The 22,777-nt window shown below is 39.4% G+C and overlaps 1 protein-coding gene across 1 annotated transcript in view; it reads left to right on the forward strand.

Moving 5' to 3' along the window:
- Positions 1–18,745, forward strand: part of LOC128693741 (uncharacterized) — a 167,415-nt gene extending 148,670 nt beyond the window's left edge. The window contains exons 2-5 of the mRNA XM_053783590.2: positions 8,130–8,474; positions 11,258–11,394; positions 14,301–14,526; positions 15,234–18,745. Of these exons, the coding sequence (XP_053639565.1) occupies positions 8,130–8,474; positions 11,258–11,394; positions 14,301–14,526; positions 15,234–15,346 (821 nt within the window). The 3' untranslated portion in view covers positions 15,347–18,745. The remainder of the gene's footprint in view (positions 1–8,129; positions 8,475–11,257; positions 11,395–14,300; positions 14,527–15,233) is intronic.
- Positions 18,746–22,777: the final 4,032 nt, after the last annotated feature.

The following is a 22,777-nucleotide window of genomic DNA, read 5'->3' on the forward strand; positions in this document are numbered from 1 at the left end:
GTCACATCCAGTAAATATTTAGTAGTTCTGAGACCTGAATAAAGACAATGAGTGTTGCCTATAATGCCACCTCGTAGTGGCTCTGACAACTTGGTTTTGTGTGATTAGTTTGAGGTGTTAGTTAGTTACCATTTTGTCCTAGGCACATGTCGATTAGACACTAGGCCTGTTGTATATGCGTGCGTGTGTGTGTGTGTGTGTGTGTGTGTGTGTTTGTGTGTGTGTGTGTGTTTGTGTGTGTGTGTGTTTGTGTGTATACCTGTGGTAGAATCCCGAGCATAAACTTTACGTATGCATATTTATGTGTGTGCATATGTACATATAAACACACACACTATACGCAACCGTTAAAAATTTGAATCCAGTCGGACGAGACATTCTTGAGTTATAAGCGAAATAAAATAAAAAAAAAAGTTGGAGTTAGAAAAAAAATAATAAAAATTCAGGCAAGCGCTAACTATTAACCTATTTCATAAGTGTTAACCCATTGAAAAAGTTAACTCATTCCGGAATAAAATGTTAACCCATTTCAACAACTACTGTAAAACAAAATTTGCAATATATTATAAAAAAACCTTTTTCATAATTGAAACCGAAGAAAAAAAACAATGATAAAGATCCAGATTTCGGAATCAGAGCAAATTACAAAACTGGGAAAATATTTGTCTCGGTTCTGGCTATCCTGTAATATTTATGGGTGGCTACAACAAACCAGAACCAGAACCGGTGCAACAAACTTGTGTAATTATTACCTTGAAAGTTCAGAGTGAATCATGAGTAATTGGCAGTTCACCTACATTTGCTCCAGTATTGCAACTTTAGATTGGTTGTAGCGAATTTTATGTTTAATTTAGGGCCATAAATATGCAAGCATGCATACGTACGTAAGTACGTGCGTACATACACGTCCCGTGGCTCACTTGGTAGTGTCCTCAGCATGCATGCTGGGGGTTAGTGGTATAATCACCAACACTGTTGGAATATATTGTTTGTAATGGCTTGATAAAGCTCCTGGAGAGCGAAACGTTGCCACAATAAATGTCACATTAGTTGCACTTGTGTCCTTTTACTTTACATACTGTTGGAAACGTAGAGTATGTTTCCTTACATCTGTTGATCCTCTTTACCCAGCAATAAATAGGTACTCGAGTGCTAGTCGACTGCTGTGGGTCGAATCCCAAGGGGTGTTAGTATATCTTAGATAAAGCTGGGCTTTGAAATAAGCTGAGGTAGGATAGCAGCTCTTAGCCTTAGCACTGGCGGCGGCATCAGCAGCAGCACTGGCTATAGTGGCGACGGCGGCAGTGGCAGGAATGGTGGCACGGGCTACAGCAGTGATGGTGGTGGTGGAAGTAGTAGAGGTGTGTGAGTCAGGGAACCGACAGAGGAGCCTTGTATATAACTAATGAACCATAATGCCGCCTGCTCGTACAAGGTACCGGCACCCACCATCTCTTGTGTGTGTGTACTCACCTAATTGTGGTTGCAGGGGTCGAGCAACAGCTGCTGGCTCGTGTGTGTGTGTGTGTGTGTGTGTGTGTGTGTGTGTGTGTGTGTGTGTGTGTGTGTGTGTGTGTGTGTGTGTGTGTGTGTGTGTGTGAGAGAGAGTTTTTGTTTTCGCTTATTTACGAGGGGAAAGGAAATGGATAAAGAAGAAACAAGGCAGAGGAGAAGAAAGAAGACTCCTTACTACCTTCATGGAAATACGAAAGAGGTGGACAGAAGAGGAACTAAACGCGAACTTAAAACGAGTCAAGGTTTTCCATTAGAAAATGTTCGTAAGAAAAACTACATAAACAAGATAACACACACAGGAGCTGTGAAAGGCGGGGCCAGGAGCTGTGACTCGACCCCTGCAACCACAAATAGGTGCAAACACACACACACACACGCACACACACACAAGAGGGGACAACACAGGAATGAGGAATTTCCTGCACGAGGTACAGTGGAAAACAGGGAAAAACAGTAAATGAAATGATAGAATACTTGACCACAAAATTCAAGGAGACTTAGAAGTTCGTACCCAAGTGCAACAGAAACACTGGGAATATCAGAACGAGCCTTGGTTCACCCAAAGGTGTTGAGACCCAAAACTAGGTGTGCTAGAGAATGGAAAAAGTATAGAAGACTAAGGACCCAGGAAAACAAAGAGATTAGTCGAAGAGCCAGAAACAAATATGTATGGATTAGGAGGGAGGCCCAGCAGCAATACAAGAATGATATATCACTGAAAGCCATAATCTGAACCAAAAGTATTGTACAGACACATCAGGAGGAAAACAACAGAACTAAGGGGCTATGTCCGACGAGGCGAGGTTAAGGGAAATCAACCTGACGACAATGGAGAACAGGAGAGATAAGGAAGACATGATAAAGACATGAAATACTGATAGGAATTAAGAAGGTGGATAGGGACAGAATGTTTCAGAGATGGGACACAGCAACAATGGGTCACAACTTGAAATAGAAAGCTCAGATGAATCACAGGTATGTTAGGAAGTATTTCTTCGTCCATAGAATCATCAGGAAGTGGAACAATCTGGAGAGTGATGTACTGGAGGCAGGATCCATACATAGCTTTAAGAAGAGGTGCGATAAATCTCATGTATCAGGGAGAAAGAGGACCTAATAATGACCAGTGAAGAGGCTGGGGCCAGGATCTGTGAATCAACCCCTGTAACCACAAATAGACGAGTACAAATAGGTGAGTACAAACAGGTGAGTACAAATAGGTGGGTACAAATAGGTGAGTACACGTTACACATTTCACCGGTGTAAAGTATTTTCATGCATTATGTGATAGAGCATAGATAATTTATGCACTTCACTCTCATGAAACCGAAATATAAATCCCGGTCAGAAAATATATACATATGTATGAGAGTTTCTGTATAATATGTATGAATTGACTTTTATAATATGTACGAGTAGACCTGTATAATATGCATAAATTGACCTGCATAATACGTATGACTTTACCGGCGTAATATAGCAGACTGTGAGAATACTTTTTTTAATCATCCTAAAGATCATTCTCAGCATGATTTCCTCTCGGATATGATGTAAAAGGCTTAACGTCAAATTTAGGATAAAATAGAGAGTAATTTTTTACCCGAAAGAATAGAAAAATTTAAACGCATTTGGGTGATTTTGAGCATAAACTAAATAATTCTTGTATGTTATAGAATGCTAGTTTATGTGGCAATATGGGTCAGTTGCGAATGAAATGTTCATGTTAAGCTTTTTAGTATATCATGTACGATGAAATAACCCAAAATTAGACCTTTTTTCAGAAAAAACAAGTTTAACACCGTTCAATGATCATAAAATATTATCAAACAAGCATGTATATATATATATATATATATATATATATATATATATATATATATATATATATATATATATATATATATATATATATAGGGAAGAAATCACAATAAAACGCGTGATTACCGATATATAAAAGTATTTTTATATATGTATATATATGGTGCACAAAAACTGCAAAGCAAGACTCGACATGACTCACGAAATCGTAATGACACGATTGCAAACAAACCATACCACGGGCGGGGATAGAACCCGCGATCAGAGAGTCTCAAAACTCCAGACCGTCGCGTTAGCCACTGGACCAGCTAGCCACAATATACCTAGTTGGACGAATCTTATTGTGGCTAACTGGTCCAGTGGCTAACGCGACGGTCTGGAGTTTTGAGACTCTCTGATCGCGGGTTCTATCCCCGCCCGTGGTATGGTTTGACTGCAAAGCAAGCTGGCTGCTTCGCCTACCTAAATTTAAGAATTTTACACTTCTTCCTATTGTAACCCTTTTGCAACTGTTGCCAATTCTACCTGATGAAGTTTTGGCTATAGTGCGAAAAGCCTAGAGCTAGTTCTGTCCATCCCTTAGTGGCTTCTTTCGTAATATTTTATTTACCTTATAGACCATCTTCCATCAGATGAATGCTTTCCGTAAAAAAAAATATTCATCATCATTTAGTCAATAACTCTTTTGTCAAATATGCACAGATCTCAGTTTAAATAATCTTTCGAAGGGAAACCATTGATTTATCCACTCCTTCGGTCATCCTATTCTCCCTCCTGGAGGGTAAGGCTTTTAGTAGTGATTTTACCATTCCTAATTAATATAGTTCACTGCTAAACAGAAATATATTTTTCTCCATGTAGGTACACTTGTAGGTAAAAGTGTGCAGTGTGTTCACGTTATAAGACATTGTACTTAAGACAGTGGTTGGTGGTGGTGTCGCTGGGGTGTGATTTGCTGTGGGAGTGTAATCTTATATTACGGGACCTGCTTCGGGGGGGGAGGGGGTTGTAGGGGGGGGAAGGGAAGAGATAGAAGGGGTTTCGGAGAGGGAAGGGGAGGAAGAAAGGGTAGTGTCAGGGAAGAGGTGTGGAAGAAGGGTGGGAAGAAGAGGTGTCAGAGAGGAGAGGGAAGAGGTGTGAGGGAGGGAGGGAAGCAGTGGTGTGAGGGAGGGAGGGAAGCAGTGGTGTAAGGGAGGGAGGGAAGCAGTGGTGTAAGGGAGGGAGGGAAGAAGAGATGAGAGAGAGGGGAAGAAGAGGTGTGGGTGAGGGGAAGAATAGGTGTGGGAGAGTGAAGAAGAGGAGTGGGAGAGGGGAGGGAGTACTGTAAAAGCGTGAGGAATACCTTTCGGTATAATATATATGTAATATATATTTAATGTACATACTATATATATAAAATATATTACCCAAAAAGAAATTCCTAGAGGCATTCCTGACTGGAATGTAACAAAGATGAAAATGATACAAATATGAACGGTGAGACAATGGGAATAAAGGTGAGAAAATGAAAGAATAGTGAGAAGGATGAAGAGGAATGAACGAATTGAAAAATAGTTGAGGAAAGGGGAAGGAACAGTTAGATGATGAATAAATAGGGGGGGGATAAGATAAATAGAGATCAAGAAGAATCTGAGAGATGAGAGGACGAAGAGGGAGAGAAGTGTCACTGGTAGCATGGGAAGGTAAAGAAGAGGAAGTATAAGACCGGAAGGAAAAGAAAAGCAGGAAGAGATGATGAGGAAGACAGAAGATTGACCAAGTAAGTTTAGTAGCATGAGGCTTCTCTCCCTGACACTGTCATCTACGAAACTGCAGATTGGTGTGTGTACTCACCTGTATGTGGTTGTCGAAGTCGATACTAGGCTCCTGGCCCCTGTGTGTGTATGTGTGTGTACACTCACCTAGTTGTGGTTGCAGGAATCGAGTCATAGCTCGACCCCTGCTGTATGTGTGTGTCTGTCTTTGAGCCATTTTAACTATCCACCTGATTATATATATATATATATATATATATATATATATATATATATATATATATATATATAATTATTATCACACTGGCCGATTCCCACCAAGGCAGGGTGGCCCGAAAAAGAAAAACTTTCACCATCATTCACTCCATCACTGTCCTGCCAGAAGGGTGCTTTGCACTACAGTTTTTAAACTGCAACATTAACACCCCTCGTTCAGAGTGCAGGCACTGTACTTCCCATCTCCAGGACTCAAGTCCGGCCTGCCGGTTTCCCTGAACACCTTCATAAATGTTACTTTGCTCACACTCCAACAGCACGTCAAGTATTAAAAACCATTTGTCTCCATTCACTCCTATCAAACACGCTCACGCATGCCTGCTGGAAGTCCAAGCCCCTCGCACACAAAACCTCCTTTACCCCCTCTCTCCAACCTTTCCTAGGCCGACCCCTACCCCGCCTTCCTTCCACTACAGACTGATGCACTCTTGAAGTCATTCTGTTTCGCTCCATTCTCTCTACATGTCCGAACCACCTCAACAACCCTTCCTCAGCCCTCTGGACAACAGTTTTGGTAATCTCTGCATTATATTCACACCACATATTGCCCTCAGACATGACATCTCCACTGCCTCCAGCCTTCTCCTCGTTGCAACATTCATCACCCATGCTTCACACCCATGTAAGAGCGTTGGTAAAACTATACTCTCATACATTCCCCTCTTTGCCTCCAAGGACAAAGTTCTTTGTCTCCACAGACTCCTAAGTGCACCACTCACCCTTTTCCCCTCATCAATTCTATGATTCACCTCATCTTTCATAGACCCATCCGCTGACACGTCCACTCCCAAATATCTGAATACATTCACCTCCTCCATACTCTCTCCCTCCAATCTGATATCCAATCTTTCATCACCTAATCTTTTTGTTATCCTCATAACCTTACTCTTTCCTGTATTCACTTTTAATTTTGTTCTTTTGCATACCCTACCAAATTCATCCATCAATCTCTGCAACTTCTCTTCAGAATCTCCCAAGAGCACAGTGTCATCAGCAAAGAGCAACTGTGACAACTCCCACTTTGTGTGTGATTCTTTATCTTTTAACTCCACGCCTCTTGCCAAGACCCTCGCATTTACTTCTCTTACAACCCCATCTATAAATATATTAAGCAACCACGGTGACATCACACATCCTTGTCTAAGGCCTACTTTTACTGGGAAATAATTTCCCTCTTTCATACATACTCTAACTTGAGCCTCACTATCCTCGTAAAAACTCTTCACTGCTTTCAGTAACTTACCTCCTATACCATACACCTGCAACATCTGCCACATTGCCCCCCTGTCCACCCTGTCATACGTCTATTCCAAATCCATAAATGCCACAAAGACCTCTTTAGCCTTATCTAAATACTGTTCACTTATATGTTTCACTGTAAACACCTGGTCCACACACCCCCTACCTTTCCTAAAGCCTCCTTGTTCATCTGCTATCCTATTCTCCGTCTTAATCTTAATTCTTTCAATAATAACTCTACCATACACTTTACCAGGTATACTCAACAGACTTATCCCCCTATAATTTTTGCACTCTCTTTTGTCTCCTTTGCCTTTATACAAAGGAACTATGCATGCTCTCTGCCAATCCCTAGGTACCTTACCCTCATCCATACATTTATTAAATAATTGCACCAACCACTCCAAAACTATATCCCCACCTGCTTTTAACATTTCTATCTTTATCCCATCAATCCCGGCTGCCTTACCCCCTTTCATTTTACCTACCTACCTGGTAGGTGGCCCGGTGGCCTGGTGGCTAAAGTTCCCGCTTCACACACGGAGGGCCCGGGTTCGATTCCCAGCGGGTGGAAACATTCCGACACGTTTCCTTACACATGTTGTCCTGTTCACCTAGCAGCAAATAGGTACCTGGGTGTTAGTCGACTGGTGTGGGTCGCATCCTGGGGGACAAGATTAAGGACCCCAATGAAAATAAGTTAGACAGTCCTCGATGACGCACTGACTTTCTTGGGTTATCCTGGGTGGCTAACCCTCCGGGGTTAAAAATCCGAACGAAATCTTATCTTATCTTACTGCCTCACGAACTTCCCCCACACTCACAACTGGCTCTTCCTCACTCCTACAAGATGTTATTCCTCCTTGCCCTATACACGAAATCACAGCTTCCCTATCTTCATCAACATTTAACAATTCCTCAAAATATTCCCTCCATCTTCCCAATACCTCTAACTCTCCATTTAATAACTCTCTTCTAATATTTTTAACTGACAAATCCATTTGTTCTCTAGGCTTCCTTAACTTGTTAATCTCACTCCAAAACTTTTTCTTATTTTCAACAAAATCATTGATTACATATATATATATATATATATATATATAATATATATATATATATATATATTGATTACATATATATATATATATATATGCAAATTCCTATTATGCCTTCGCTATGTTTCATCCATTTCTGCTTTATAAAAGCCGAACACTCTCCTCTCATTTGAATATAGCCACTCTTCTCTTCTTCTCTAAGTGTGCGAATTGGTGAGGTCTGTGCAAACATCACATTAGGAGACTTGCCCTTACATTTTGCCCTGCCCAGGATTGAGCCCGGGTGATTCCGACTGTGATCCAAACCCTCTACTAGTGACTTTAATAATTAAGTTTCTGATACGTGTGTGTCATTAGTGACATGTTTGTTTTCCATGAATGAGGTGTACCGAATATTATTATGTGGAACTATTATTTTTATTTAACGATCTCCACTACTTGATTCGGGTAATTCCCTATGTCTTCTCCACAGGAGTGTCGTTAGCTATCAGGATCAGCCAGCTGGAGGTTCCGACGCTCCTTGCAGTGGGCGAGGGAGGGTGGCTGGTGTGTGATTGGGACGATGAGGGGGATCACGTGTACTCCCTCAAGTGGTATCTTGGTATAGATGAGTTCTACAGGTGGACGCCTCTTGAGACGCCCTCTGTCAAGACCTTCCCCATGCAGCACTTCAGGGTAGACACCCGTGCATCCCAGCGCGGCCGCGTCAGGATACACAACGTGACTGTGAACGCCGGCGGTAACTACCAATGTGAGGTGTCTGGGGAAGCGCCTGTCTTCAAGACATCCGTCAAGTCGTCCATAATGACTGTCGTGGGTGAGTGAGCGTGGGAAGGGCTGGCCTGAGTGTGTCTGGACACGCTATTTTACAAAAGTATACCATTAAAATACTCTTGTATACTTTTTACTGCATAGAAATTACATCAAGATTTACGTGTTATAGATGCAAATTGTATTTTCATTAGTTTTTCCTTCTAATCAAAAAAATTTTTTTTAAATGCTACTCTCTAGGCTGGAATACTGCTGTACATTAACATCTCCATACAAAGCAGGTGAAATCGCAGAACTAGAGAGTGTACAGAGATCCTTTACTGCACGTATAAGTTCTGTCAAGCACCTTAACTACTAGGAACGCTTGGAAGCACTTGACTTGTACTCGTTGGAACGCAGGAGGGAGAGATATATCATAATCTACACTTGGAAAATCTTGGAAGGAATGGTCCTAAATCTGCACACAGAAATCACTCCCTACGAAAGTAAAAGACTGGGCAGGCGATGCAAAATGCCCCCAATAAAAAGTAGGGGCGCCATTGGTACACTAAGAGAAAACACCATAAGTGTCCGGGGCCCAAAACTGTTCACCAGCCTCCCATCAAGCATTAGGGGAATTGCCAATAAACCCCTGGCTGCCTTCAAGAGAGAGCTGGACAGATACCTAAAGTCAGTGCCGGATCAGCCGGGCTGTGGCTCGTACGTCGGACTGCGTGCGGCCAGCAGTAACAGCCTAGTTGATCAGGCCCTGATCCATCGGGAGGCCTGGTCATGGACCGGGCCGCGGGGGCGTTGATCCCCGGAATAACCTCCAGGTAACCAGGTATCCAGGTAACCATGTACCACACTTTTAATACTATGGACACTAGATTGATTTTGCATTAAAAATGCTGCACATAATCCAAAAAATTCACAAAGATTAAGAAATATAAGTGACGATGCGAATGTTGTTATTACGAGTACATGGAAAAGACGAGAACTTGGAAGTTCACATCGAGTCTATCTGCTGAGAACTATCTACTTCTTTCTCGTTGAAGGACTATAGAACATAATCTTGGTGTATGAGTAGAGGATAAGACAACAGGAGGCCGAGCATTGACCGCGGGTAGCTGGTCACACAAGCGGCATGCTTCTATTAAAACTGTAGCGGACTAAGTGAACCTTTCATTAATATACTTTATAATCTCGTCCCCATAGGTGTGTAGTAAATCATTATAATAACCTCCCTTATAACACTACGGTATCCCTCTCTCAGAATAATTGTTGAAGTGGTATTTCAGTGGTATTCTTTCAGCATTCGTTTCTTTAATAATTATATTTTCCTCATATTTTGTAAATCATTTTCCCCAGAACAAGATATCCCCGAACTACAAAGTGCTGATAATGTTGAGTTTTAAGAGGTACAAAGTGCTCTACCGGGAGGTGACGGAAACACCTTCACCCACACTGGTGTGACTATTATTATTACAGCCAGAATTGTTATAACCTTAGTACAGGGAGGACAAATATTGGTACAGAATGACTATTATAATATTCCTCAGAAGAGGGAAGACATTATATATATATATATATACACACACACACACACACATATACATTTCATGTTTTGTAAAGCTTAATAATTTGACTTTTTAGGTTATATTTAAAGTAAAAGGACACAACTACAACTGATGTGACATTTTTATTGTGGCGAAACGTTGCCATAATAAAAATGTCACATTTGTTGCACATGTGTCTTTTTACTTTACATATTGTCGGTAATTCTACCAACTTTATTAGGTTATATTTACCAGAAGGTGTCTCTCTGTGTATATACCGAGAAGTGTATGTCACTCAGTGTACACCAGAATTTTTTTCTAATCCCAATTCTAAAACAGAATTTCAGTATTCTTGACTGGTAGTGCACAAGTCGCATGCATCCATAATGACCCTCGTGTAGAAGATATGTTTTTAACATAATTAAGTAACCAAACTTTCACTAGGCCCCACCATGTCTGGAAGCTTGGTTACAGACTCAATAAGTTCCGTCCTCTTTAATGCCTGGCAGGTCTAAGCTGGCTCGCAGAGAGCAAACCACATCTGCAAAATTTATCGGAATATATTGTGAGAAAATGGTAAACAATACGCTTAATAAAATGCTGGCAATACGTCGTTGAGCTGTTGTTGAACATTGGTATAAAGCTCAACATTAGTTGAAGTGTCAGTTACAACACTGACGCATCAACCAGATTAAAACTCAATATTTTATGCAGTAAAATAGTGGTATGATATTTTACGTCGAGTGGTAGCATTACATTACTGTTAGTGACCTTTCATGCATTCTATAAAGAATAATATATTATTAATTATTATTTTTCATGGGAAACACTTCATTTGAACGGGTCATAGAGCACCTCGGCAATGGGTGGTAATCACGTTTGATCCGAGAACTAGGAGGATGACTTCATTTCCTTAAAGAGTCCCTCATCATCTATGAACCCTTGATGTTTCAGTCATACATTCCACGTTGTGGGATGTCTGTTGCTTACCCAAGTCTCACTAAAGTCTATTAGGTTCATAGCCCCCCCCCCAAAAAAAAAACAAAAAAAAAGCGGGTTTGGTTTCCGGCTGGACTACGCGTTTAATTACACCTACTGTCCTAGTTCACCTCGTAAATAGGTGCCTGCGAGTTAGCTATCTGATGCGAGTGACATCTTGAGGATGGGGTGGTAGAATACATTAGACAGGATTGGGAATTGAAATATGGTTAAGGTAGGCTCTTAGTCTTTAAAGTGAACTGTATAAAACAAAAAATGAAACTGGAATTTAAGCAGCACTCACTCTGTGCAGACCTACCTGACGAGAGGCCGACGATCACCGGAGAGGAAGAAGGTCCATTTAAGTTACAGCAGCAAGTTACCTTCACCTGTTTCTCCCAGAATGCTCGGCCAGCCCCAAGCCTATCTTTCTATATCAACAATCAGACAGTGAGTTCATCTTCATCTATACTTTTGTTACTTTAGCGCATTTCTTATCTCTTGAGCTATAAAAAAATCCATGAGGCAGATGATTTGGTTATCATAAGATATTCACTGAAAGGTGATACCAGTAGTGGTTGGATTTTTTTTCCTTTCCACAAGGGTTTTATCCGATATCCATGGAACGCTGTTCCTGCTCCACTCTAAACAACCAGCGTTGGTATGTCTTAGAGAAGATTGTTATTAGCTGTGTATGGGGCTATATGCTGCTTTTATAAGTGCAAATAATGCAGCAGCTTTCATTCGTTAACTTGAGAACACCTCTTCTGGTCGCCTTCATTCTGTAAACACTTGTGGTCCCTAAAAAAAAAAGAGATAATTCGAATTAATAGATTTTGTTGGAGTCAATTTTATTTTTATATATGAGGAGAATTTTCCGTGCAATACCTTGAGAATGACTCTTCTAAACAACTTCAAATTTTAAAGTTGGTGAGTTTAATCGAAAATAGTATATATTTTTAAATTTAGGCTGAATGGGTCTAAGTCGGTGTTGAAGGTTTGAAGTCAATAGGAAGAAGCATTCACATGTTATTGCATGAAAAACAACATATCAATTTTGGAAAATTCTTAAATAAAACTGGCATAATTGGCACATATACAGCCCACACTCAATCCAAATTTTCCTCGAAATAGAATACACCAGTGTTACCATTTATAAGGCAACCAGAATTGATTTTCTTGAGCTTTTGCACTGAAATCAAATGTGTTTATATAAAAAATTGAACACAGGGAACCTGTATGTGTCAATAGTTATACGAACATATCCATTATTACAAAACAACTGTGTTAAAAATTAGAAGTTAATTGGAATGAGTCATTTTCAAGTCAGAATTGTTTTAGATCCATTTTAAGGTACCTCTGCAAGGATACTTATTTAAATAACAAAAATCAAAACTACTAGCAAAAAAAAAAAAAAAAAAAAACACGACACATATAACTGATATCAAGCCAAGTTAACATACGTCATTAAAGAGAAACATTGAACTTTTAATGTTGATAAAACTCTCCTTAAGGTCTTCCTGGTACCTGCCGGCATCCCGGTGATTTCGTAAACCAAACCGTAGGCGAGAAGACAGAAGTTGTGGGTAGTTAATCGAATCGTCTAAAGTAATAATTCCTGTTGAAAGAGGGCCCAGTCAAACTATGTAAAACTTCTTCCTCTCTAGGACCAATCTGGCCTGCCAGTTTCCACGAAGTCACGGTGAGATAGAACGCTGCTTGAGAACACGCTAGTAATAGTATCCTTCACCTCAGTATTTGCCGGTTCATTTCCAGGAATCTAGGCACTAACAGAATTCCATGTCCCTATTTTGGGCACGAGAGAATCATACAAGTAAGACTCCGACTTTCTCAGCAGCAAAGAGATGCAATATCACCCGGATATCGAGTGTTTATGGAAGTAATATATTGTAAAACAAGGAGTCAGAGGTAAGAACCCACATCAGCGCAGCAGGCAGAAGTGCTTCCACTCAACCACTGAGCAGTTATTAAAGTAGTTAATCATGAAACAAGAAATCATACGAATGAGAAGCTCCATCTTTGCAGCAGCAGGCAGAAGCACTAACACTTAGCCACTGTGAGTAATAGAAGGAATCATAAAGAGGAGAGTCTTCATTTCAGTATTACGATGACGTGTTTCCACTCAGATGTGGAGCAAAGCATTAAGTCATATGGGTGAGAACCTCCATCTTTAAATCAACAAGGAAATTCACTGCCATTCGGCCAATAAATGCGAAACGAAGTCGTGTAGGTAAAAAATCTTCACCTTCTCAGTAACAGGCAGATATGCTACTACCCTTTGACACTAAGTGTGAAACAGGGAGGCGCATAGTTGAGAATCCTTATTTCAGCCAAGAAGAGAAGTCATAAGAAGAGAAGTCGTACAGATGAGGACCCTCACCTCACCATCACCTGTACATACTACCTGGAAAGATAATTGTGATAGAACACTATTGTTTCCCCAAAATCACTTTGTTTATTTTCCCAATACCACTAAGACTAAGCAAAGTTATTTTACATTCTGGCACATTTTTTGCTATCAAGATTGTTTTCTATAAGTTAGTTATTAATTATTTTAATCCACTCACATGCTTTGCCTCTTATATTTATTTTCTTATGTTTGTGAGATACTGCGTCGAAAGATTTCTTTTAATCCTATTGTAATTCATGAAATGTTAAACACGTAACCCATCTGCCAAACATGGTCAGTCTCTGATCAGACTTTTAGTGATCCTCGCAATCATATAAAATACTGTCGTTTCTCTGAAGTTTCCGTGCGATAATCTGAGAACGCTTCTTCTCTTTGGTTTCAGACTTTTAATTCTGGTGTATCTTACTTACAGTAATGTTGGTAGAATTACCGACAATATGTAAAGTAAAAGGACACAAGTGCAACTAATGTGACATTTTATTGTGGTAACGTTTCGCTCTCCAGGAGCTTTGTCACATTAGTTGCACTTGTGTCCTTTTACTTAACATATTGTCGGTAATTCTACCAACATTATTACAATCTGTCGGACACCGCAACATAATGGACATTTCATGAAGGTAGCGGCTTGACAAAGCTGGAGAGCGAAACGTTGCCACAATAGAATGTCACATTAGTTGCACTTGTGTCCTTTTACTTTACATATGTTACTTACAACAGAGTTAGAAGTGTTATTGTATTATGTGCCAACTTGACGAGATCATTTTTAAAAATGAAATATTTTAGCCAACCCTGCACTTAGCTTTCAAGGTGCCATACAACCCCTGGAGAAACAATTCAAATCCATTTTATCAAGAGCGTTTTGTCAATATCATCTCACTATTTCTAAAATATGTAAATGCTAATCCTTGCTTAACTTTGCCCGCAGGTGGATCCTTCGTGGGAGGAAGGAGTACTAGTTCACGTCAACAAGACGACGACACTGGAGACGGCCTTCAAGACGTTACGGTTTCATCTTCGGCCTAACATGGTGCATATGGGCGTGTTGCAGGTGAAGTGTGCGGCATCTTACCCTGAACTGTACTGGGAGAGCAGCGAGAGAGTCTTCACTGTAGACCTACCTTACAACCACGCCTACCAGCCAGATTCACAAGGTTATTGCTCAACTGAAACACTTATTGAACATTAAAATGGTATAAAATACCGACAGGTTGTTAGGTAAGACACATATGCAACAGTTAGGTATCTTTATTATGAAACGTTTCGCCTACACAGTAGGGGCTGGATTTGAGAGGGACCTGACCTCTCAACATCTGAGTTCTTACCTCTCCTAGTGGCCTACGTCTCACCTCTTGGCGCTATAAAAAGCTCCATCCTGTCACTTCTTCTCCATATTGTTTCATACTATGGAACAATGCTCTTCTCCAGACTGAGGGACTGACCACCTCAAAACTTTAAGGGTGATGGACTGATTACATCGTCTTCAAGTATCTTCTGCTTCTATCAACTTTTATGTACTTGACTGAAGAAGCCTACTGTGTAGGCGAAACGTTTCATAATAAAGATACCTAACTGTTGCATATGTGTCTTACCTGAAACACTTATTGTATAAACATTAATGTTATGTATTAAAAATAACTACGTGAATTATAATGCCGTACTTGAGTTTCTGCAACTAACCTTCAAATTAAAGATGAAAAAAAAATCCTGTCCTTCCTGGACCCGCTTAAGTTGTTACTCGAAAATTGTCGTGGACCGACTGAAATGCTGTCCAGATTCCGTCTTTAGTCTGGGGATTAGTTGCAAATTCTTCCGCTCACGGAATGGTGACTTATTCTTTAACAAGTTTTCTTTGTTTCAGGGTTTATGACTCACAGCGGAGATAACTTCAGAGCGACACCACACACTCCTCTAATTTATTCACTACCCTTAGTGTTGAGTATCTTGTTCTCCTATTCTCTCTACCATTGTTAGTTCTCAGTTTCATTTCATTATCTTCTCTCACAGTAGCTTTCTTCATTGTCGTTACCTAGACTAATGCACTCTCTAGGTTCCTCATGCAATTTTCCATATTATATTAATTACTTATCTCTAACATTCCAGCTTTCTCATGTCTACTTTTTATGTTTGATTAATTACACTATTGCCTTTTACTCACCAATCTCTTAGTGCTTCTTGATATTATTTTCCTCCTTTCATCCTGTTCTTTCTGTATACTTGCCTCTGCTACTGGCAGTCCTGTATTCTCAAATCTACCCACTTCTCTCTTCCGTTCATATTTATCACTGGTTATTACATTTTCGTGCTATTCATCTAGTACTCCCGTTGTGTGTGTGTGTGTGTGTGTGTGTGTGTGTGTGTGTGTGTGTGTGTGTGTGTGTGTGTGTGTATGTGTGTGTATGTGTGTGTATTTTTTCCTATTTTTTTTTTTACCTAGTCGAATTTGGTGGTTCTGAGCTTCAGTTTTTTGGTCCGGCATTTAAGTGCTGCTTATATTTTTATTTGAAGCTGTAAAGTGTTTCAGCTGACACTGTCACTTGCTCAAGTTATGGCTAAAATGTAAAACTAAGATTGTTTCCTTAATGTTTGTGCGAGTCATCTGGGTATCGTATTTTCTCCTTTCTTTCGTTCTAGTTAGTTTCACGATAAATAGTATATCTTTGTCTACTTCGTTTATCTGAGTACTTTGTGCATCGTAGTCATGTCTTTTTAAAGTCATTCGTTCTTTTAGGTTCAAGAGTTTTAATTGATGCAATATTTCTTCATTTCTGGTGCAGACCAATAATCTTTTTATAGAATTTTCTTTGTATTCTTTGAGGTGTGTCCATCATGGCGAACACTGTACTGTATTCAGAAGTGGCCGAATACACAGAGTATTGTATATACAGTATTGCTCTGAGTACTTTCTAATTTATGTTCCTTAATGCGGCACATACAGTTGACATTATTCAGTTTGTTTACGTCTGGTGAAAGGTTGTGTGTGTTAACTCCCAGATTTATCTGCATCTATTAGTTACTTGTCCTTGGTGATAACCAGAAGAAATCCTCTGCTTACTTCCACAATTACTTTTATTATTTTGCATCTCCTCAGGTTGAATTGTAGTAGCTATTTTTCAGATCATTCCTATAATTAAACAAGGTCATCTCTTAGTTGGAATTTCTCACATTGTTGTTGTTTCGCCTTCAAATGTTAGCTTGTACTATTTTAGCCTCTGAGGAAGAGTTTACGTACACCAGCAACAGTACGAGTCCCAGGAAGAAACCATGTGGATCCCCTCCTGGTTAGGTTCATGCAAACAGATTAGTCGTACCCCACGATGTCTCGTTTTCTGTTGTTTGTGTTCTTTTAATCATCGTTTCTTCTACTGATAATTTCCCTTCCTCCATTATTTTACTTTACCTGATTCTTTAGCCAGAAGTAAAAATTCGTGTTTGTCTTCTGTGTGTTGCTGTCAGGAATATATAATCCACCCATATGTGACTTCTGTGAATTTGCAACACATCCTAGGTTTGTGAGGGATGAATATCCCTGAACTCGGGTTGTTGCTTGAAGACAAAAATTCAATTCTGTGTGTGTGTGTGTGTTTCCGTAATCTGTCTCTCGGAAACTGTTCTAGTCATATTTATATCTTATTTTTACAGAATGTACTTCTGCAGTACTTCTGTAAACATTTCTGTTTTTCTTCTGGACGTGAGGTTTTCCTTTTTTTTTTTTTTGTAGTCTCTTATTTTCCATTTTAAATTTGTGTGATTGGTACAAACACAGGAAGAGTCGTCGAGTGAGAAAGGTTACGTGCAAGCGTTTTGCATAATTCTCATTTTGATGTGAGGAAAACTTCGTAAATTATAAAAGATGGTAAAGGGGGGGGGGATTATAATTTGTTTTGGTTTGTCTGAGAATCCAAACAATAATTTTAAAGCCAGAGATCTAGAACAAGGAATAACTTTGTAGTTTCTGTTCTTGCAGTGACTGTTGTTTCTGCTGTATTGGTGGTTATTTCTGTGGCTGCCTTGTTGTAGCTTCTACTCTAATGTAGCAGTTGGTTGATTCATCTGCAATGAGTATATCCTCTTTTAAAAATTGTGAGAACTTTCTGCCTCTACCTTCTCAGTTGACCAGAATGTGTACATTGTCTGTTCCTTCGAGTATTTTATACGTTGTGATCATATCCAGTTTCAGCTTTTCTACCACCATGAGTTCCACATCTTTCAGCCTTTCTTCAATGCTTTTTTTCCTCTGTGCTGTTACTGATCCTTCAGTAATATTATGTTTTATAAGGTGCAGCTTTATATCAGCACTGCGTTTTCGAGTATTGGTCGGACGCATATTTGTTGAATACATCATGGAGGAGCGTTAAACATGTAGGAGTCATATAAAGCCTGGGGAGTGGGAGGTAATAATTTTTCGATCCAAGGAGGTGGTGAGCAGATCATATTCCTTGAATCAAAAGCCCTTCAACGGCTTCAAAGAACCTCCTTTCAGGGTATGTTGCATACAGTAGAGTGGAAGGTTCTTTAGACTATTCAATGTCAATAATATATTTGTGCGAGTTTGCGAGTTTCTCACTTTCATTCTGAGAGCTGCTCTTCTCTCGTGTGGTACCTTTTCTTTCATATCTTGAACCTTCGCCCGTTACCATTACATGTGACAAATCTTGCAGCCAATTCTACAACCGGTATTATAGCCAACAGTAATTGTCTTGAAGTTTTTTGCAGTCATCGTCTGTTTGAATTCTCATTAGTTTTACATTTTGCGAGCCATGCCAGGAATGGAAGAAATATAATGAGCGGGGCTCGAACTTGTGGTCTGGTGCCTCCAGACACCCACGCTACCAATAAGACTATTTTTTTCCATATTTCATTCATAATATTTTGGAGTATAATTTGTATTGTCAGATATGATTCTAAGGCTAAGGGAAGTCGTGTATTTTTTTTTTATCAGGAATAATAATGGTTCAGGGAGAGACCATTGGAAGACTCCCTTGCTATATGCTAACATATACTCTTATTAATTATCTTAAATGCTATGATTTTTTTTGAGTTTAATGTTCCCGTCTTCTCCGCAATCTGTGTCCATGGCTTTCGTGTACTCAAGAACTCGGCAGTCTGCCCTATAATTTTTCTCTTCTATCTGATCTCCGTGAATTTCTAATAGCTGTTGAAACAGTTATTTCTGTCTCTGAAACTATATTGAGAGATTAAACCTGGTCTAGTCTTCATTTTCTCTGTGCAGAGTTGTACAGTTTAGCGATGCCTTGAACATCTGGCGCTTGTTAGTTTACTTGTTGCCATTAATTAATGAGCTATGGCTTATTCATTGGTGGTTCTCTTTCTCCCCCCCCCTCTCTCTCTCTCTCTCTCTCTCTCTCTCTCTCTCTCTCTCTCTCTCTCTCTCTCTCTCTCTCTCTCTCTCTCTCTCTCTCTCTCTGTTTTGCTATTAGCTAATGGCCACCTTGACAACTAATGTCGAGTTTTTCATGTACATCATAGTTTTCTGTTGGCTCTCCTTCAATCTTAGTACCTTCCTTGGAATAGTTCCGTGACGTGGCTTTATCTTTACTCTTGTTATATGGTTTAGTTTCCGCATTCCTCCTAGTCATGGACACTTCGTTTTCTGACTCTTGGTTTCCTTCTTGTTTCTCATTGTTTTCCTTCACTTAAATTGCCTGTTGAACCACGTCTTTTCTCGTATTCGTTACTTTTATCTCTCTGTGTGGAGATGTGTCTTGTTATCTCTCCATTCCTTAATACGAGAAGTTCAAGCATTTGTTCTAATCTGCGGAATTGTCTTCCCATTCTGTGTGTACATGTGTGTACAACAGTAATATGAATCTGTATGTAGATAAACGATTCAGAGAACCGACAAGTTGATAAATTAGACACACGTGCAACACTTCGGTATTTTTACTGAGGAAACGTTTCGACACACGGTGGCTTCATCAGTCCTATACAGAGAAGAATGGTGAAGATCAGGAGGAGTTTGAGGTAATCAGTCCCTCTGCATGGAGTCTATATAATCTGTCCATCAATCTCTTCAAGATCTTCACTATTCTTCTTCGTTTAGGACTGATGAAGCCACTGTGTGGCGAAACGTTTCCTCAATACAGATATCCATGTATTACACACGTGTCTAATTTATCATGAATTTGTATGTACAGTTTCTACTTACATACGCAGTGAGTGTGTGGTGAAAGTCAGCGTCACTGTTCACCCCTTAGTTTGTATGCATGTGAGGTATGCGTAACATTGTATTGACTCTTGTGTAAGGCACCTATGCCCCCATCCAACCATATACATGCCTATGTTAAATCATTATACCCTCTTACGGACGTATTTCTGTCAGTTGATACTTTTTTATAAGAACATAAGAATGGAGGAACACTGTGGCAGGTATATCAAATCCTTATCAAAATCATTCATTCTCAACCACGCATTAGTCCAACCTTTTTCCAGAGCTACCCAAGTATCATGCAAAAATTGTGCATTTATGCGAACGCTGCCCACAGTCAACTGAGCGTCACCCCCCTCCCAAACACACACAGTCACGTACGTCTTCCTCTTACCCACAGTCAAGCACACATCTTCCCCTCTCCAGCAAAGATGTACACGTCCCCTTTCACCCCTCCCCTCCCACCCCGATAACTCACTCGTCTTCCTCTTTCCTCCAGTCACGTACACGTCCCGCCCACAGTCACGTCTCTCCCGCAGTCACGCACGAGCCTCATCCATCACCTCCGTTATAACTTTATTTTCTCCCGGGTTCCTTGTCATATTTGTCTAAGTCTGCCCTGTTACTATTTGCCAGACATACGTGGTTAGTTGGTTCTAAATGTACATCGTTGTATATGAGGTATACTAATGTTTATGGCGTACAATATGTATGAAGCTTGCTGTTGTATACTGAAGCCTTTGTAATGACAAGTGGCTGAGAGTATAACCTAGTCGTGTATAATGTATATACATACTGGTAATCAATCCAAAGATGTTTATATAAATGTATATTTCTGTTGGTTTCTACTAAGGGGATTCTTAGGATAAGCTTGTCAGCTGCTGTGCTGATAATGTGCTGCTTGATACAGTACTGTCAGCTGCTGTACTGTCTGATACAGTACTGTCATCTACTGTGCTGATAATATACTGTGACACAGTATTGTCAGATGTTGTACGGATACTACACTGTCAGCTGCTGTGCTGCTGCTGTACTGTCAGCTGCTGTGCTGCTGCTGTACGGTCAGCTGCTGTACTGCTACTGCACTGTCAGCTGCTGTACTGCTATTGCACTGTCGGCTGCCGTACCGGTACTGCACTGTCAGCTGTTGTACTGGCACTGCACTGTCAACTGCTGTACTGCTGCTGCACTGTCAGTGGCTGTATTCTCAGCTTCTGCACCGATTCGGTAACGTCAGCGGTTTTATTAATTATCTACTGTCAACTATTGTACCGAGTCTGGACTGTCAGTTGTTGCACTGATTCGGTACTGTCAGCTGCTGTTCTGTCAGCTGCTGTATTTTTATGTACCGTCAGCAATTGTACTGATAACTTTTGCATTTGAAATACAAATGATTACATTATCTCAAATAAAATCATGTGAATTACGATTTGTCATAAAGCTCCTGGAACATGGAAGGTTATCAGTTTGATTCAGAGAATAGGAGGGTAGCTCCTCCTCCTCGGATACAAGAGCCCTTCACCACTGTCAGGAACTTACATATAAGGAAGTCTCTTCTATATCCGTCCTCGCTCAGCATTACTATCATAATGTGGAAAGAGAGACTATGTGCTGAGCGAAACTTTTCCAACGTTTCGACCATCCATTGGTTTCATAAAGTCCCTGGGTGATCGAAACTAACGAAAACGAACGAAATTCTCTCTGCTGCCTGGGTCTGCAGTCTTGTTATACAGCACTAAAGAGAAAATTTCGGAACGTTTACGATACGTTTTGCTCACCAGGAACTTTAGACTCAAAGCTCCTCCTGAGCGGTGCGTATATTCAAAAAATACTCTTTTGTCGGTTGGTTTGTTAAAGGGGTTTAAAACCTATCAACTTACACAAGGATCATAATGGCTGCTGGACACCTGTTTACCAGAGTCCCTGACATAGGGACTTCCAGCATATATACACCGAGGTATACACTTTGTGTGATACAAAAAAAATATTAATAATGTTTCTTATATATGTTTTATGTACAATTAATCCACAAAGGGAAAATTTAATGAACTTGTCTGTTACTCTGTTTAACCTTCCAATAAGTTTTTTTTTTCCGCGTTTAAATTGGCAACGCCAAACTTTGAGGGTGGGAAAACATAGGGGAAATAATTGCAATTGTTGATGTTTTGTAATTGTGATAGTCTTTATTACGACGTTAAATTGTTCCCCTTTGATCATTGTGTCGTGTGTATGGAGTTCTTCACTGTTAATTATTTCGTGCTAATTTTTTTTGGTCCCGCCAGCTGTGCTGACGTGTGAGATATATTGTTTTATTTTATGGTTGATATTCACATGATGGACATTTTTTTTCCACTTTTTTTTTCCCCCCACGTGATTCGCATGAAAGCAAATTTATTTTTCAGTGTGTCGAGGTTTCAAAGGCTCGCAGTTTATGGTGTTATTTTCGAGGTTAATTAAAAAAAAAGTTCATACAAAGTCCTCTGTTGTTTTTGGGTAGAGAGAGAAATTAAAAACTAAGCATGTCAGTATTTGTGTTAAAGATTTTTTTTTTTTTGGGTATGTTTTAGGTAAATGTCAGTGAAATATTTTATATAATACCGCAAGATTTAGGAATATAAGTCATTGAATACAGAGATTATATTTATGAGACAAAACTTCACTCATTTTTTTTTTTTTACATTATTTCTACTTGGTGTCCCTTAATGAACGTAAGTAACGAGGCACCTTCCCTTGAAAGGGATTTTATTTACAATAATCAAATCTTTATTGGAGTTATGGAATATTTTATTTTTTGAGTGGACATGTGTGTATTTTCCACTACCTATATTAATATTGTGAACAATGCAATATATATATATATATATATATATATATATATATATATATATATATATATATATATATATATATATATATATATATATATATGTCTTGCTGAATAGGTAAAACTAGTCATTTAGCAAGAACTCCTTTAAAATTGTCTTTTCTACAATTTTCTTTTTTATGTTTAAAGATATTTTTTTTTTTCATTTATGATCATGTAAAAAATAATAATTTTGTACCAAAAGAATCTTAGAAAACTTACCTAACCTTATTATAACAAGCGCAATTTAATTTAGCCTAATTCAGCTAAATATATTTTAGATAAGTTTACAATAATTTAATAATAAACAATGAAATATATTATTTTTCGTTAGGTTCAGAATGATTTTTGCGAAATTATTGCATACACAAAT

The sequence above is a fragment of the Cherax quadricarinatus genome, chromosome 34 (genome assembly GCF_038502225.1).
Source record: "Cherax quadricarinatus isolate ZL_2023a chromosome 34, ASM3850222v1, whole genome shotgun sequence".
NCBI classification, from domain to species: domain Eukaryota; kingdom Metazoa; phylum Arthropoda; class Malacostraca; order Decapoda; family Parastacidae; genus Cherax; species Cherax quadricarinatus.